We start from the raw sequence: 14,086 nt of genomic DNA on the forward strand, positions 1-14,086 counted from the left end.
CATTGTTGGGCTTCTCAAACAATCCCAGGGGTGAATTCAGGCCTTTGAAAGGGGGGATACTTTTTTACTGACTGGTGTGATTTAGAAATCAATCTCAAACAAGAGCAGGTTAAAACCTAGGGGAATGACCCCAAACACACCCAAGGGACCAAAAAGTGGAAAAGTTCTTGACTCGCCAAGTGAATTTCCCAACGCAAAAATATCTCCAAAATGATCAGAAACTGAAAATCGCTGCAGTCCAGGACTAGCAGAGCATCACCAGGGAATCTGTGTAATGTCTGTGGGACACCAACTTCAGGCAGTGATCAAATGAAAATTACTAAATTTGATGACTTAATTTAAGATTGTGTTAAATTGTCCAATTACTTTTGGTCACCTAAAATGGCAGGACTATGTATGAAAAGGGCTGTAATTTCTAAATGGATCATAGGATATGTAAATACCCTCAAAGCTGACCGTCTGCACTTTTACCTCTTGATTTCAATTCAAATCCAGTGTTCTGAAGTACACAGCCAAAATAACAAAAAGTGTGTCACTGTCCAAATAATTACAGACTGCACTGTATAATAATTAATCTGAGAGTTTTACACATTTCGATTTAAGGAATTGTATATAAACTATATAAGAAAATAATCCGAATATGAATTATGTACTCAGAACAACGAATAAACGACAATTACGGGGATTAACTACACGTCATATTGTTCAGGGCCATTGTATTCTAGAGCTCTTTAAAATCAGCAGAGAGAGCGCCATCTGCTGGAAGTGGGCAACGAGAACGGCCTCTCTGTACGGCCATCGACACTATTCATTTCTTACTTCCTGGTGCATTGTTGCACTCTGCTCTGTTACGTGAGCAAACGGACAGCTGAATGTCCCTCGGGATTTAAAAAGTATCTATCTATCTATCTATCTATCTATCTATCTACCATGCTACCAGCACAATGTGGTTTCCAGAAAATTGTGATAAAAGTAAAGTGAGAAATAATATTAATGCAGCTTTCCCAGAGTGAGATCCGTAGACATTATCAATAGTACATCTAATAAACCAGACCATTGTTCTCAACAATTAATACTGAGATTTTCACTTTTGGCAATTAAGATGCTAACACCTCTGGCTGCACCACTTCTCGGAGGTGAAAATACCTGTTCAACACATACTTGTCATAGCTTTAATGCTTCTACCTCATTTACATGCATTTCTTGTTATACCTTTTAACAATTGTTTTGAAATCCCACTTTATTTTCCATGATATCAATGTTATAATTTTAGAATCTGTTTATGTGCAATGTCAATTATGGATATAAAAGCCCTGCATGACACCCTGACATTGTTTGTTTTCGATGCCGATGGTAGGTGCTAGGAAACATACACACACACACACACACAAAAAAAACAAAACATGGTAAGTGGCAAGTAAAAAAACATGAAAACAGAACTGAGGTACAGTAACTGCTTTAACCATCTCTTTTCCGAACCAATGGGATAGGCATTGCTAACCACAGAAGGCTGACCCCAATATGCTAGGCCATTCAGCTCTGACATCACTCCCTGAGTTCATGCAGAATGCGCTGATTATAGCGCTGGAACGCAAACCATCTTATTATTTTATTGGGATGGCAGGTACACTCAGCCCTTTAAAACCATGAAATTCTGTACATTCTCACCCCATCTCAACAGACAGAATTAATAAACAACTTCACATGTCCACACAATAAAGCCCCAAACTAAGGGGATTTCGCATTTTCTCCTTCTTCTTCTTCTTATTTTTCCTGCCGCCTATCCCACTAACAACGTCTCCCCATTGGACACTTTACCGACACCAGCCAAATCTTCACCTACACGACCCAATCAAAAACTCACATACACACGCAAAATACCCATACCTTTTTATTCTGAAACATTTCCGGTTTGAACAGTTAGTTTCCTGTGGCCTAGTGGACAAGGTTACAGTCTTGGGAACATGGGGTCTTAGGTTCAAGCCCAGCTAGGGACATATTTCTGTAACCTGCTTTTACCCTCACTAATAATTGTCTACTACTTCTCAATTATTGCTTTTGCACCATATCTACCCACCGTTCACCGAATGTATACACTGCATTATACCGTCTGCACGTTCAGTTATTAACCGGCTACAATATTGCAAAGCCATATAGATTCAACGGGAGCTCTTCTGTGCTTACTGGCCTGTGTTCTTTAAAACCACAGACAGGTTTGCTAATGATATTTCACGCATTGCATAGCTATGTCATGGTGCTGCACTAACAAAGTCAAAGACTAATAAACCTCCGGTTGAAGGATTGAATCCCGCCTCGCCCTCAGGCAGATAATTTCCTCATTTACACTAACGTTTTCTTACGCTTATATTTGCTTTACCAAAACTCACTCACGGCCACCCATATGCATTTCATGGCGGCAAATGTATTCCTTTTATTAAACAGTTACACCAGTTCACCACTGTGCCATTTCTACTAACTATATTTCTTCACTTGGCTACCGTACAAAACCTTCTTATCAGCAAACGCCAAGCTTCTACCAGAGACTGTAAAAAATATGGACAAAGCTACTGTGACGTCACCCATTGACTCTCCGTGGGTCTCTAAAACACGTTTTGAATCTCAATGGCGGGCGCGGCCATGTTGTCGATTTGGAGCCAAAACCATAGAGATGCGCGGCTCTGTGATTTTTACAATGTGATTGACAGTCCGGTGCGGAAAAGCGCATCAACCTGAACAAACGATTGCAGAACGAACTTGAGGCTAGCTGACTGTCTGCCGTTGTTTTAAAATATATTATCAGATGTTTACGGAGTTTAATTTCCATCCGTGACTGTACTGTGTCATGTAATCACGTTATATGTATGACATTAAAAATACAATTATGTTCAGTTATCTTCAATTTATGTTTCTCAGCTAAACGAATATGCTTAGCTAGCATATCAGCTTGCCAGTGAGCTAGGTAGGCTATCCGTGGTTAGCTAACGCATTAGCAATATGAACCACAGGGGAAGAACATTGACTACACTGATGGTCAATCAAGCAGAGATGTGTAGGCTACTACTGGTGATTTGACCAGGCTAATTTTCGTATAACTGTCTGTTAACCACGCAAGTTATGGTCGTAGGTTTTCGCCAGTCAGTTAATGAGCCAGTAGCTAACTGCTACTAGCTACTCCATCGCCGTTTGTGGTGTTCACTTGCTGGGTGACGCTAGCTGACCGATCGTTCGCAAATCACTTTCTACCGAATAAAAATGAACACTGTCAGCGGTGAACAAATCTACCAAGTATTTTAATAACTGATCTGCAGGCGTGTAAATATGACAACGCACTTTGTACAGAAACTGCCTGCAGCAAGCTAGGGAATCTCCACCTTCGATCTCCACGGAGATGACCGGAAGCACGTGACCTCCGTGTGAAGGACCCAATGAAAATAGTGGAAGAACACGGAAATTGCGTAACCTGCACACCACGAATTCAAGTCACCTGACCTCCTTTATTTAGGAAACGAGTTGGTTTGTAAGATGTTACCACTTGTACATCGAGTCGTCTTAATTAACGGACCATAAGTTTCTGGTTACAACGCAGCACTTAGCTACGTTAAGATAACACCCTTAGTGCTCCGTACTAGACTAATAATAAGCCGGGTGTAATGCTGGCTTCATGGGGTTTAATGTATAAATTATATATAACGCATATCTTAATTACTGTTTATTTAAATGTACATGTATTCGCTGTAACCTTACAGTAGGCCTATAATTAGTTATAATTATAAGAAGTGTCTCGGTATGCTGCGAGTACGATATCCTCGCATCTACCATACGACGTTTACTTTAAACGGCAGTTGTCATCTCGGGACACTCAAACCTGTTCATGTGCAATTACGATATGTCAGTCTGGTGTTTCTCATGGAATACAACTGATAACTTCTAATGATTAATCAGTTAATGAGAATTTAATTATTCATGTCTAATGAGAATATTTTAGATTAAACTCATTTTAATCTTACCGAAGTCTCTCGAGTGTAAACATCACTCCTGGATTAGACGCACCAACGCTAATTGAATATACGCCTTCTTGTAGTCGAGAAACAGAACGCTTGACCACAATCCCAGATGTTGTTGTACACCAAAGAATCATAATTCCTCAAATTATGCAGCATTGCGATGTCAAATTTTAATAGGCTTAATACAATGAGGCAAAAACCATTTCTTATTGATCTTTATTTAATCAAACAAAAAATAATTAAACAAAATAAATACAATAAAAACAATCACATGTCTTCAGCCTTTATTTGTGAATTTAATTCCACTGGCAATAGCACATTCTGTCCGATAGCAGCTGAAGCCCTCACACTTCTCCAAAATTCTGATGATGACCTTTAAAACAGAAAACACAAGTCATTAGTCCCCTTCAAACATCACACTTTTTGTTTATCATGAAACCAATACCTGTCAGCAATAACTGCATTCACATCTTACCTCTAGTAGTAGGACATCAAAGAGGTAGTCCATCATATTAAATTCACCCCCATCAATTTGTTCTTGCACACCGGTAGCAGATGCAATCTGCTTCATGTGCTTGACAGTCTAAAGATTTAACAAAATTTACATACTTAAACAATTTGACATAACTTATTTTGTATTGCACTTTTCAAAGGCCCGGTTACAAGTGCTTTACATTTATATAATATTATAGACAACAGTTAAACTCTAGTTATGAACAGATTAAAACAAATGTCAGATTAATTTACCTGGTCAAAATGAAGCATAGTCGGCTTCAAACTCTGTTCGAGATTCAGGGATGCCGCAGGGTTCTCCCACAGGTACATCCTGCTGGACTTCTTACTGCCCGCTTTTAACTGCTCATGCAAGCTCTGGAATTGAAGTGAGAATAATCAAAATCAAAACACTTTATAACAATGTACGAGGAACTTCCTTTGATACGAACCAGTGGCATGCCAATACAAGTTTAACAGTTTATTCTTCAACCATTGTACATTACATACAGTATAGGGGATACAAGACATGCATTGGACAGAGACTATACAGACTTGACAGTGCAAAAAGAAATAGTCAGAAATTGGTAGGGTGGTCTATGTCCATGACACGGTTGTATAGAGGTAACCAGGGTCAGATAGAATATCAATCCTTTGTTCCAGGAGCAATAGCATTACCTGGAAAAATGCAAACAAAGTCTATTGACATGCATATGCAGTACTTATGTGTATATATTTAGTGTATCAAGTGCAGATGTCTGATGTAAACATGGTCCGAATGCTCTTAATTATTAAATTGTATTTTTTACGCAACAGGTCATGCTTAATCACCTTTATTTCATCTGTGGATAACAGACCCTGGACGCCATGCACGTCCAACAATTCAATTGTTCTGAAAGAGAGAACATTGACCCTTGTTGTTCCAATATAAAACATCCTTATACAATACAAAACCACCAAGACATGCCACAGACAGACACACACACACGCACAATCCCTGTGCAAGATTTGAATGGCATATATGTATACATGTTCACCTATTGCAGGTGTTGCTAGCGTCACATCCACAACAGAATGTCTCAGCCCTCAAATGAGGATGGGATAGACCAGCACAGTCTGTGTGGCGCCACCCTTTACATTTGCAGCATTGCACCCATTCAATGGTCTGCACGTCTGGATACAGCAGCCTGACAAAACAAAAACAGTTACAATATTTACATGCAGGCTTGAATAGGAAGATCTGAAAGGAGACTAAAAAGGAGCTGTTTGCGTGTTTGTACCCTGTGAACAAAATGGGATAATTTTTGACATTGGCAGCAAGGCCTTTGGTGGAATGGGCCACAAAGTCATCGGTGAGGGGATGGGCAGAGACACTGGTGAAGGAGGGGGCAAAAAGAGATGGGTGCAGCAGCAGTTGTGGTGGGGGCCACAGAGGTCCTGGTGATTTGCTCTGAGAGTGAGGGAGGAAGGTATCTACTCTGAGAAGAGAATAGTCAATAGCCAGCACCTCTTGTTATCATTATAATTAGCAGTTTGAGATTCTGTCACTAGAAATAATCCTTTTAAAAACAGACTATATATATTGGAATTATTGGCAGCATGTAAAACTCGTTACTATGGGTTGCAATTTAAGTGCATAAAGATGGCAGAGACTGTACAAAAAGGCTATTTTGTTGGTTAATAAAAGTATACCCACCTCGTCCCTGTGTCTACTGAGCACTGATAAGCACAAACCTTTAGATCGCTTGCCATACAGTCCTTCTGGCTTGACTTCGCTGAAATGGCAGCCTACAGAGACATACAGTTAGGAAATTATGCTATGTTTGTAATCCATTGATAACTAGCATCGTTTATCTCTACAAATTAGCTTGAGACCCTTCTCACACTTACAGTATGAGACCACATAAGAATTCTGACCCTGCCAGAATGGAGTATTGGCGTGATGGGAGCATTGGGGGTAATTATCAACGACAGATTTATGAAGACATAAGTAAATCATACCTGTCCAGTTCAAAGTTCTCCATTTGAAGGAGGCATCACCATTTTCGTAAAGAGGGCATATCAAACTGAAAAAAAAAATGAGTAATGGAAATTGAAATACGTAATATGCCACCTTTGAAAATGGTTTGACAGATGGTGATACCTGTAGTATTAATTTGATCACAAATCAAAAAGTTGCTTACTATGGTGTAATCAAAAGAGGCATCCAGTGCCACGTACAAGGCAGACTGCAAATGAAACACATTTTTGAATTTTAATGAGGTTTTTTAAATGACTGAATCTAAAAATTCAAATGATAGAAAGCATCTCACCATCAACATGAAGTTTCCACAGTCACATCCAAAGTCTTGAGTTGGAAACCCCTGGAATATACCCCTCCTCAGCACTCGACTCCCTATGCCCCTTCGTCCCTAGGCCAGCACGTTCATCCCCTCCCAGTCCATGGATGTCTGACATCCTGCGCACCTCCAGGGCCACCCTCCGCGCTGCTGAGAGGAAGTGGGCCAAATCCAGGGACCCATCTGACCTCTCAGCCTATCAGTCTCTCCTGAAAGAGTTCTCTTCTTCTGTCACTGCCGCTAAGGCAAAATTCTACCAAACCAAAATTCATAACTCCATTTCTAACCCTCGTCAACTTTTCTCTATTTTCTCTTCTCTCCTCAGCGTGCCACCTCCTCCACCCCAGTCTTCCTTCACTGCAGATGACTTTGCAGCATTCTTTGACGAAAAGATTGCAGACATCCGCAGCTCCTTTGCCCCCTCTGCGTCCTCCGCCCCCTCTGCGTCCTCCGCCCCGTTTCTCCACATTTTCTCTCCTCTCAGACACTGAAGTCTCCCAGCTTCTGCTCACCCACCGCCCTACCACCTGCGCCCTCGACCCTATCCCCTCATCTCTCCTTCAAACAATCACACCAGACATCCTCCCTTTTGTCGCCTCCCTCGTGAACTCATCCCTATCTTCTGGATGTTTCCCCTCATCCTTCAAGAAGGCCCACATCACCCCGTTGCTGAAGAAACCCACACTAGATCCTTCAGTCATTCAGAACTACCGCCCGGTATCTCTCCTCCCTTTCCTATCCAAAACACTCGAACGTGCTGCATCTAACCAGCTCTCTGCTTTCTTCTCTGAGAACAACCTGCTTGATCCCCACCAGTCTGGCTTCAGGCCTGGCCACTCGACTGAGACTGCACTCCTCTCGGTCAGTGAGTCACTCCATGCCGCACGAGCAGCCTCCCTCTCCTCTGTCCTGATTCTTCTAGACCTCTCCGTTGCATTTGACACTGTGGACCACTCTACCCTCCTGTCCTCCCTGGCAGCATCAGGGATCCGCGGCACAGTCCTTGACTGGATTGAGTCCTACCTCTCTGACCGCTCCTTCCAGGTTGCCTGGGCGGGTAAGGTATCACCACCCCGTCCCCTCACCACCGGAGTTCCCCAGGGCTCAGTCCTTGGTCCCCTTCTCTTCTCCATGTACACCAGATCCTTTGGCCCTGTAATATCTGCCCATGGCTTGTCCTATCATTCCTATGCCGACGACACGCAACTCTTTCTCTCCTTCTCCCCATCGGACACACAGGTCCCCGCCCGCATCTCCGCTTGCCTGAGGGACATACAGAGCTGGATGGACAATCACCACCTGAAGCTCAACCCGGGAAAGACGGAGCTAATCTTTATTCCTGCTCTATCCTCTCCCCTCCTCGACTTTTCCATTTCCTTAGGGGACACCGTAGTGACATCATCACCCTGCGCCAAGAATCTCGGAGTGATGATGGACAACAGGCTGTCCCTCTCCAACAACATTGCAGCAGTAACCCGGGCATGCAGATTTTTCCTATACAACATCCGCAGAATCCGCCCCTTTCTCACCACCTACTCAACCCAGCTCCTGGTCCAAGCAATGGTTCTATCCCGCCTGGACTACTGCAACTCTCTTCTGGCTGGACTACCGGCATCTGCCACCAGACCCCTGCAGCTCATCCAGAATGCTGCGGCTCGTCTGGTCTTCAACCTCCCCAGACACTCCCACGTAACTCCCCTGCTCACTACCCTCCACTGGCTGCCTGTTATAGCTCGCATCAAATTCAAAACATTGGTTCTAGCATACCAGGCAGTCAAGGGATCAGCCCCAGCATACCTTCACAAGATTTTCAAACCCTACATGCCAGCCAGATCCCTCCGTTCTGCTACCTCAGGACGCCTAGCACCTCCCCCTCTTCGCACCTGCACTTCCAGAACACGTCTCCTGTCTGTTCTGGCCCCACGATGGTGGAATGACCTCCCTGTGGAGGTCAGAACAGCTGAGACTGTGACCCATTTAAAACGACGACTGAAGACCCACCTCTTCAGGCTGCACCTCTCCCCATCCCTCCCTTCCCCCCCTGTAAATGACTAAACTTAGGGGTGTAACTAGGCAGCTGTTTAATAGGTGACTTGGTTGATGCGCCAGTCTTAACGACTACTTGTATTTTTATTTATTTTTATTTTTCCATAGATTGCGTTGTTGCCGTTCTCGTTGTTAGTGTTAATCAGTTTAACCACCAGGGTCCAAGTTGAACTATGCGGTTGTTCCCTGTACTTGGACCGGTACTTCTCTCTAGGGGTTTCGTCATACTTGTTCCTGGTTATGGTTATACACTTTGTTGTACGTCGCTCTGGATAAGAGCGTCTGCCAAATGCCTGTAATGTAATGTAATGTAATATTACAAGGGAAATTAAGATTATATTTTTTTCATGAAAACCACCTTTACACCACTAATAGTGACAATACGTTCATACATCAAGTAATACCTCCAACTCAAAGCCAGTATTTTCCAACCAGTCCCCTGGACTTATACTCTTAGCAAGATACCTGTTGATTTAAGAAGCACAAAGTAATGTTAAATACACAGGATTCTAGGCATCACTGTCAAGAGCAAAAAAATGTTGAGAATGCCAAAATTTGGCAAGATCAGCTATGATTCAGCATATTAAAGGCACACAATTTAAACCAGAGGTGTCGGACTAAATTCCCAGGGGACCATAGTGTCTGCAGATTTCTGTGGTTTCCTTTCAATCAGCTGCCAATTAAGGCATTGAGAACAGTTTGTGTGGATCCTTTAGGCAATCAGTGACTTAAGTTAACCACTAATGCCAAGAACACTCAAATAACCAGCAGACACTGCAGCCCTCCAGGACTGGAGTTTGACACCTGAGATTTAAACGGAGTTCTCTCAAAATAGCGAAAGGTTGGCACAGCAACAACTTATGAAATTGCCAATATTATACATCATATTGATTGTTTTTAAGATCCTCAATGATTTGTTTGTTGTCCAATCTAATCCAAAAAAGGCTGCTGTGGGTGCAGGTTTTTGTTTCAGCTCTAAGACAGCTGATTCTTCTCATTAACTAATCATGGTCTTCAATCAGGCCCTTGGTAAGTACACCCTGCTTTAAGTGAAAGGGTCTTGGCACAACCTTACAACTTATCGAGAACCCCTGACAGCATACTTCACACACAGGCCATAAGAACATAGCCTTGTTAATATGAACAGAGTAAATGTGCATTCACATGCTCATCGTGGGTCAACAGGTTTCCTATTTTATTTCAAGTCAAATGGTCAAGTTGGTGAAAAATTTGCACACTGATTTTTCAGAGAAATGTCACTATCTGAGAAACAGGCACTTCCAACAAACATGTGAATGCACTACAGCTCTGGAAGAAAATGGAGACAACCACACATATTGATTGTTCAACTCTTCCTAAGCGAAGACAGAAGAGTTTTTTATTATTAATTTATCAGTATAAACTTTTAATTTGCATTATTCAATGCATTACATTTGATGTACTATATTTAATATTTTGACTAGTTCTCATCTGAAAATAAATGTTCTGAATGACATTTATTTAGAATTAAAATCAAATGGTCACTCTGGAGTTTTAGCAAGCATTACATTCAAAATGTGAAGCGATTATTTGAAACAGCAAGCAATCACAGGTTACAAAAAAAATAAAATAAATTTGGCAAAGTAGCCACAGCGGCAGTCCTCGTGGATGCAGAAAATTGCACTACAAGTGACATTTGTAATAGTACTTACACACAACTGGAAGTGCCCAGGTGTCCACAGAGGGAAGAGAAGTGCATCCTTCCACTGAGCATCGCTCTGATATGGGCGAAATATACAGTATACAACAGTCTGACCAAAGTTCTGAAAACGACACATCAGAATCACTTTTATGGAAGCAAGGGATGGAATGCTTACAGGAAGGCTTATCACTGGATCACAGTTGCTTGGAGGCAGCCAAGTTGGGGTGACATACAAATCCTCAATGTAAATGCTCTTCCCCTAAAAAGTGGTACATGCAAACACCATAACAGAAACTAAAAAGGGAAAATAATTCAGATTCAGTAGCACATGCTGTACCTTTGACTGAGCGATTTTCTCTATCAGTTCAAAGCAGCCATCGCCCACCTGAAAAGTAAATAGACTAATGTTAATGACCACTTCTTCGAACTGCAAATATGCCATTTGTTTCATCCACACACACATTAAATGTGAAGTCTTTGTAATGTCTCTTGAAATATTGAAGTATACGGGTCTTCTCACATAAAGGGCAGTGATAATGAGCCTCAGTCCTGCATGGCAACCTGCATCGGCAGATGTATTTGTCTAAAAGATAGAAACAGGATTAATGCTTAATGGCAATGATACATGGCATCCATTGTCACGTTGATACATTTTCTCCAATTTAAAAACGATTGCCTTAATTCCAATGAAAACAAAACAAAAAGGGGTAGGAAGCAAAGTATAAAGATATATGCATAAGTCTATGACAAACTGTTTTCTAGAGCATATTCCCAATTTATCCACCCAGATATAACTTTTGATTAACAATGTTGTACATTTTAAACTTTCTAATAAAATTCCAGTTGTACAAATTCTGTTGTAGTCATCTGAATGCTACCTTTTCAGCATACAAAGGAGAGCAGAATTGGTGTCATTTCAAATCGATAGGAATATGGGTTTAACATCAGCATACATTTGAAATGCACTGCATTTTTTGCATGGGCTCCCACATGCCTCTGAATATTTGCCTTCTTCAATGGTTTGAAGGTTGGGCACAGTGGGCAGTGGAATAAACACTGGCAGCACGCGTTGCATTCTTTCATTGATGGCGGCGAGCCAGCTTTCCAGATGGATATATGCATCTAAAACATACAGCTTTAAATGTTATTTCCGGTAACATTTGTGTGTTCCAAATTGCAATTAAAAGGACAGTGGTCATGATTTCACTTCATAGCAAAGGGTTACTAATTTGTTTAGATAGTAAAAATACACTTTCTAGATTTTAAATTTGGATTAAAAGCACTAATTCCTAACCAGGGGTATATGCACCCCCCAACGACTACATATGACAATCAAAGATATTGGGAAACTACTGCAGAATAAATGTCAAGACATTGCTTCCAACTAGTGTATCGCCAAACAATGGCACTGTGGTGCAACAAACAAATAGCCAATGTAAACAAAGAAAACGGTTTAAGGAAACATGATTTTGGCATCATAAATGGATGACCACTTATAAGGGCGTTAAAGGTTTTCGGAGGAAAGGCTGTAAAATCCATATACAGAACATCTAGTTAACCTTACGATTGTCTTCAACGTGTCATATATTCGCCCGCATTCAATAATAATTTGCGCAAGCGACACCGAGTAGCAATGACCAAGGCTATGTTCAAGAAACCTACCTCCATCAATTTCGCTTTAAAAAGTTCCGTTGTTCACACCGTTCTCTTCTCGTCGCAGAACTGAAATAACTTGACTCCAGCGAACTGCTTTGAATGTGTGAGTAACTTGGCATTTGTGTACATGTGTTGAAAACATGTTTTTCCTCAGATCGAACCAACCGCATACTAGCGAATTTGATTCACTAGGCTAAATGCGTTATAGTGGACTTGCGTAGGTTAACACGTGTAGTGAACATACCCAAACGGCATTTTACTAGGTAGCTCTATTCCCACTGTGCCACGTGGGGGTAGACTTGCCGTTTCGTTGCTTATTAATGTCTGTGAGTAATCCACGCAAGCCAAATATGAGCTGACTTGAAACCAGGAGATAAATGATCTAACCGGTTTGTGTTTTGGTTTAATGAGTACAAACATCAAAGAACAAACAAAACGCACATCCTATCCTTAAATTAACTTAAGTGGGTGAAAAAAGTATATATATATATATATATAATTTTCTTTTTAAATGACTCACGCAAGAGTTTGATGGAGAGACTCCAAACTGGCAGCCCAGTTAGAGAGGAGGACAGCCTAACGCATCTCAGATACGAACGCATTTTCACGCCTATGCTTAAAATGTGACGTGCTTAAAGAATGTGACGCTTTCCAAATGTGCACCTGTTCTTCCTTATCCTGAATGTCGGCACACATTTTTAAGTTCATATACTTGCTCCCCACACAGCGTGACCGATTTGGCTTAAAGTTAAAGATAGCTTTGTTCATTTTTTTTGCTCTTTAAACCAACTCTGTTGGATGTAAAGATAATAAAATAACAAGATGGTTTGCGTTCCAGAACTATAATCGGCGCATTCTGCATGAACTCAGGGAGTGATGTCAGAGCTGAATGGCCTAGCATATTGGGGTCAGCCTTCTGTGGTTAGCAATGCCTATCCCATTGGTTCGGAAAAGAGATGGTTAAAGCAGTTACTGCACCTCAGTTTTGTTTTCATGTTTTTTTTTACTCGCCACTTAACATTTGAGTGTTTTTTTTTTTTTTTTTTTTTTTTTTTTTTTGTGTGCGTATGTTTCCTAGCACCTACCATCGGCATCGAAAACAAACAATGTCAGGATGTCATGCAGGGCTTTTATATACATAATTGACATTGCACATAAACAGATTCTAAAATTATAACATTGATATCATGGAAAATAAAGTGGGATGTAGAGGTAGAAGCATTAAAGCTATGTATGTGTTGAACAGGTATTTTCACCCCCAGGAAGTGGTGCAGCCAGAGGGGTTAGCATCTTAATTGCCAAAAGTGAAAATCTCAGTATTAATTGTTCAGAACAATGGTCTGGTTTATTAGATGTACTATTGATAATGCCTACGGACCTCACTCTGGGAAAGCTGCATTAATATTATTTCTCACTTTACTTTTATTACAATTTTCTGGAAACCCCATTGTGCTGGTAGTATGGTAGATAGATAGATGATAGATAGATAGATAGATAGATAGATAGATAGATAGATAGATAGATAGATAGATAGATAGATAGATAGATAGATAGATAGATAGATAGATAGATAGATAGATAGATAGATAGATAGATGATAGATAGATAGATAGATACTTTTTTAATCCTGAGGGACATTCAGCTGTCCGATTGCTCACGTAACAGAGCAGAGTGCAACAATGCACCAGGAAGTAAGAAATGAATGGTGAAGATGCCCGTACAGAGAGGCCGTTCTCGTTGCCCACTTCCAGCAGATGGCGCTCTCTCTGCTGATTTTAAAGAGCCCTAGAATACAATAGCCCTAAACAATATGACGTGTAGTTAATCCCCGTAACTTGTTGTTTACTCGTTGTTCTAAAAACATAATT

At 41.1% G+C, this 14,086-nt stretch overlaps 2 protein-coding genes and 1 long non-coding RNA gene across 9 annotated transcripts in view; 1 reads left to right on the forward strand and 2 right to left on the reverse strand.

Annotated features, from left to right (window-relative positions):
- The window catches only part of LOC135248998 (uncharacterized), a 61,276-nt gene that overhangs the window by 42,255 nt on the left and 4,935 nt on the right, over positions 1-14,086 (reverse strand). The window lies entirely within an intron of this gene.
- Positions 1-14,086, forward strand: part of LOC135248991 (uncharacterized) — a 127,872-nt gene that overhangs the window by 28,829 nt on the left and 84,957 nt on the right. The gene's annotated exons all lie outside the window — the stretch shown is intronic.
- Positions 4,272-12,666, reverse strand: LOC135248992 (uncharacterized). Of its 7 annotated transcripts, none has more exons than XM_064324157.1 (14): positions 12,225-12,638; positions 11,516-11,684; positions 11,083-11,145; positions 10,900-10,947; positions 10,738-10,821; positions 10,573-10,638; positions 6,809-6,859; positions 6,680-6,724; positions 6,193-6,284; positions 5,534-5,683; positions 5,328-5,388; positions 4,752-4,874; positions 4,480-4,587; positions 4,272-4,377 (listed from the first exon to the last, which is right to left on the reverse strand). In XM_064324157.1, exons 2-14 carry the CDS (start codon positions 11,552-11,554, stop codon positions 4,282-4,284), a joined length of 1,026 nt encoding a protein of 341 aa, XP_064180227.1. In that variant the 5' UTR covers positions 11,555-11,684; positions 12,225-12,638; the 3' UTR covers positions 4,272-4,281. The 7 variants fall into 7 exon arrangements, with proteins under 7 accessions (XP_064180227.1, XP_064180230.1, XP_064180228.1 ...); XM_064324160.1 differs by lacking the exon at positions 10,900-10,947 and adding an exon at positions 9,274-9,346 and having other exon boundaries at positions 10,948-11,145; positions 12,225-12,628; XM_064324158.1 differs by adding an exon at positions 9,274-9,346 and having other exon boundaries at positions 10,900-11,145; positions 12,225-12,628.

The sequence above is a fragment of the Anguilla rostrata genome, chromosome 2, assembly GCF_018555375.3.
Source record: "Anguilla rostrata isolate EN2019 chromosome 2, ASM1855537v3, whole genome shotgun sequence".
NCBI classification, from domain to species: Eukaryota; Metazoa; Chordata; class Actinopteri; order Anguilliformes; family Anguillidae; genus Anguilla; species Anguilla rostrata.

What these genes read in the sequence shown, in the direction of transcription:
- LOC135248992 (XM_064324154.1), bottom strand. Translation starts at nt 11,554, where the DNA reads ATGTGGGAGCCCATGCAAAAAATGCAGTGCATTTCAAAT. An exon ending in CTGGGCACTTCCAGTTGTGT is followed by an intron (nt 6,860 to 10,572) that starts GTAAGTACTATT and finishes GGTATATTCCAG; the next exon opens with GGGTTTCCAACTCAAGACTT. An exon ending in GTGGAAACTTCATGTTGATG is followed by an intron (nt 6,725 to 6,808) that starts GTGAGATGCTTT and finishes TTTCATTTGCAG; the next exon opens with TCTGCCTTGTACGTGGCACT.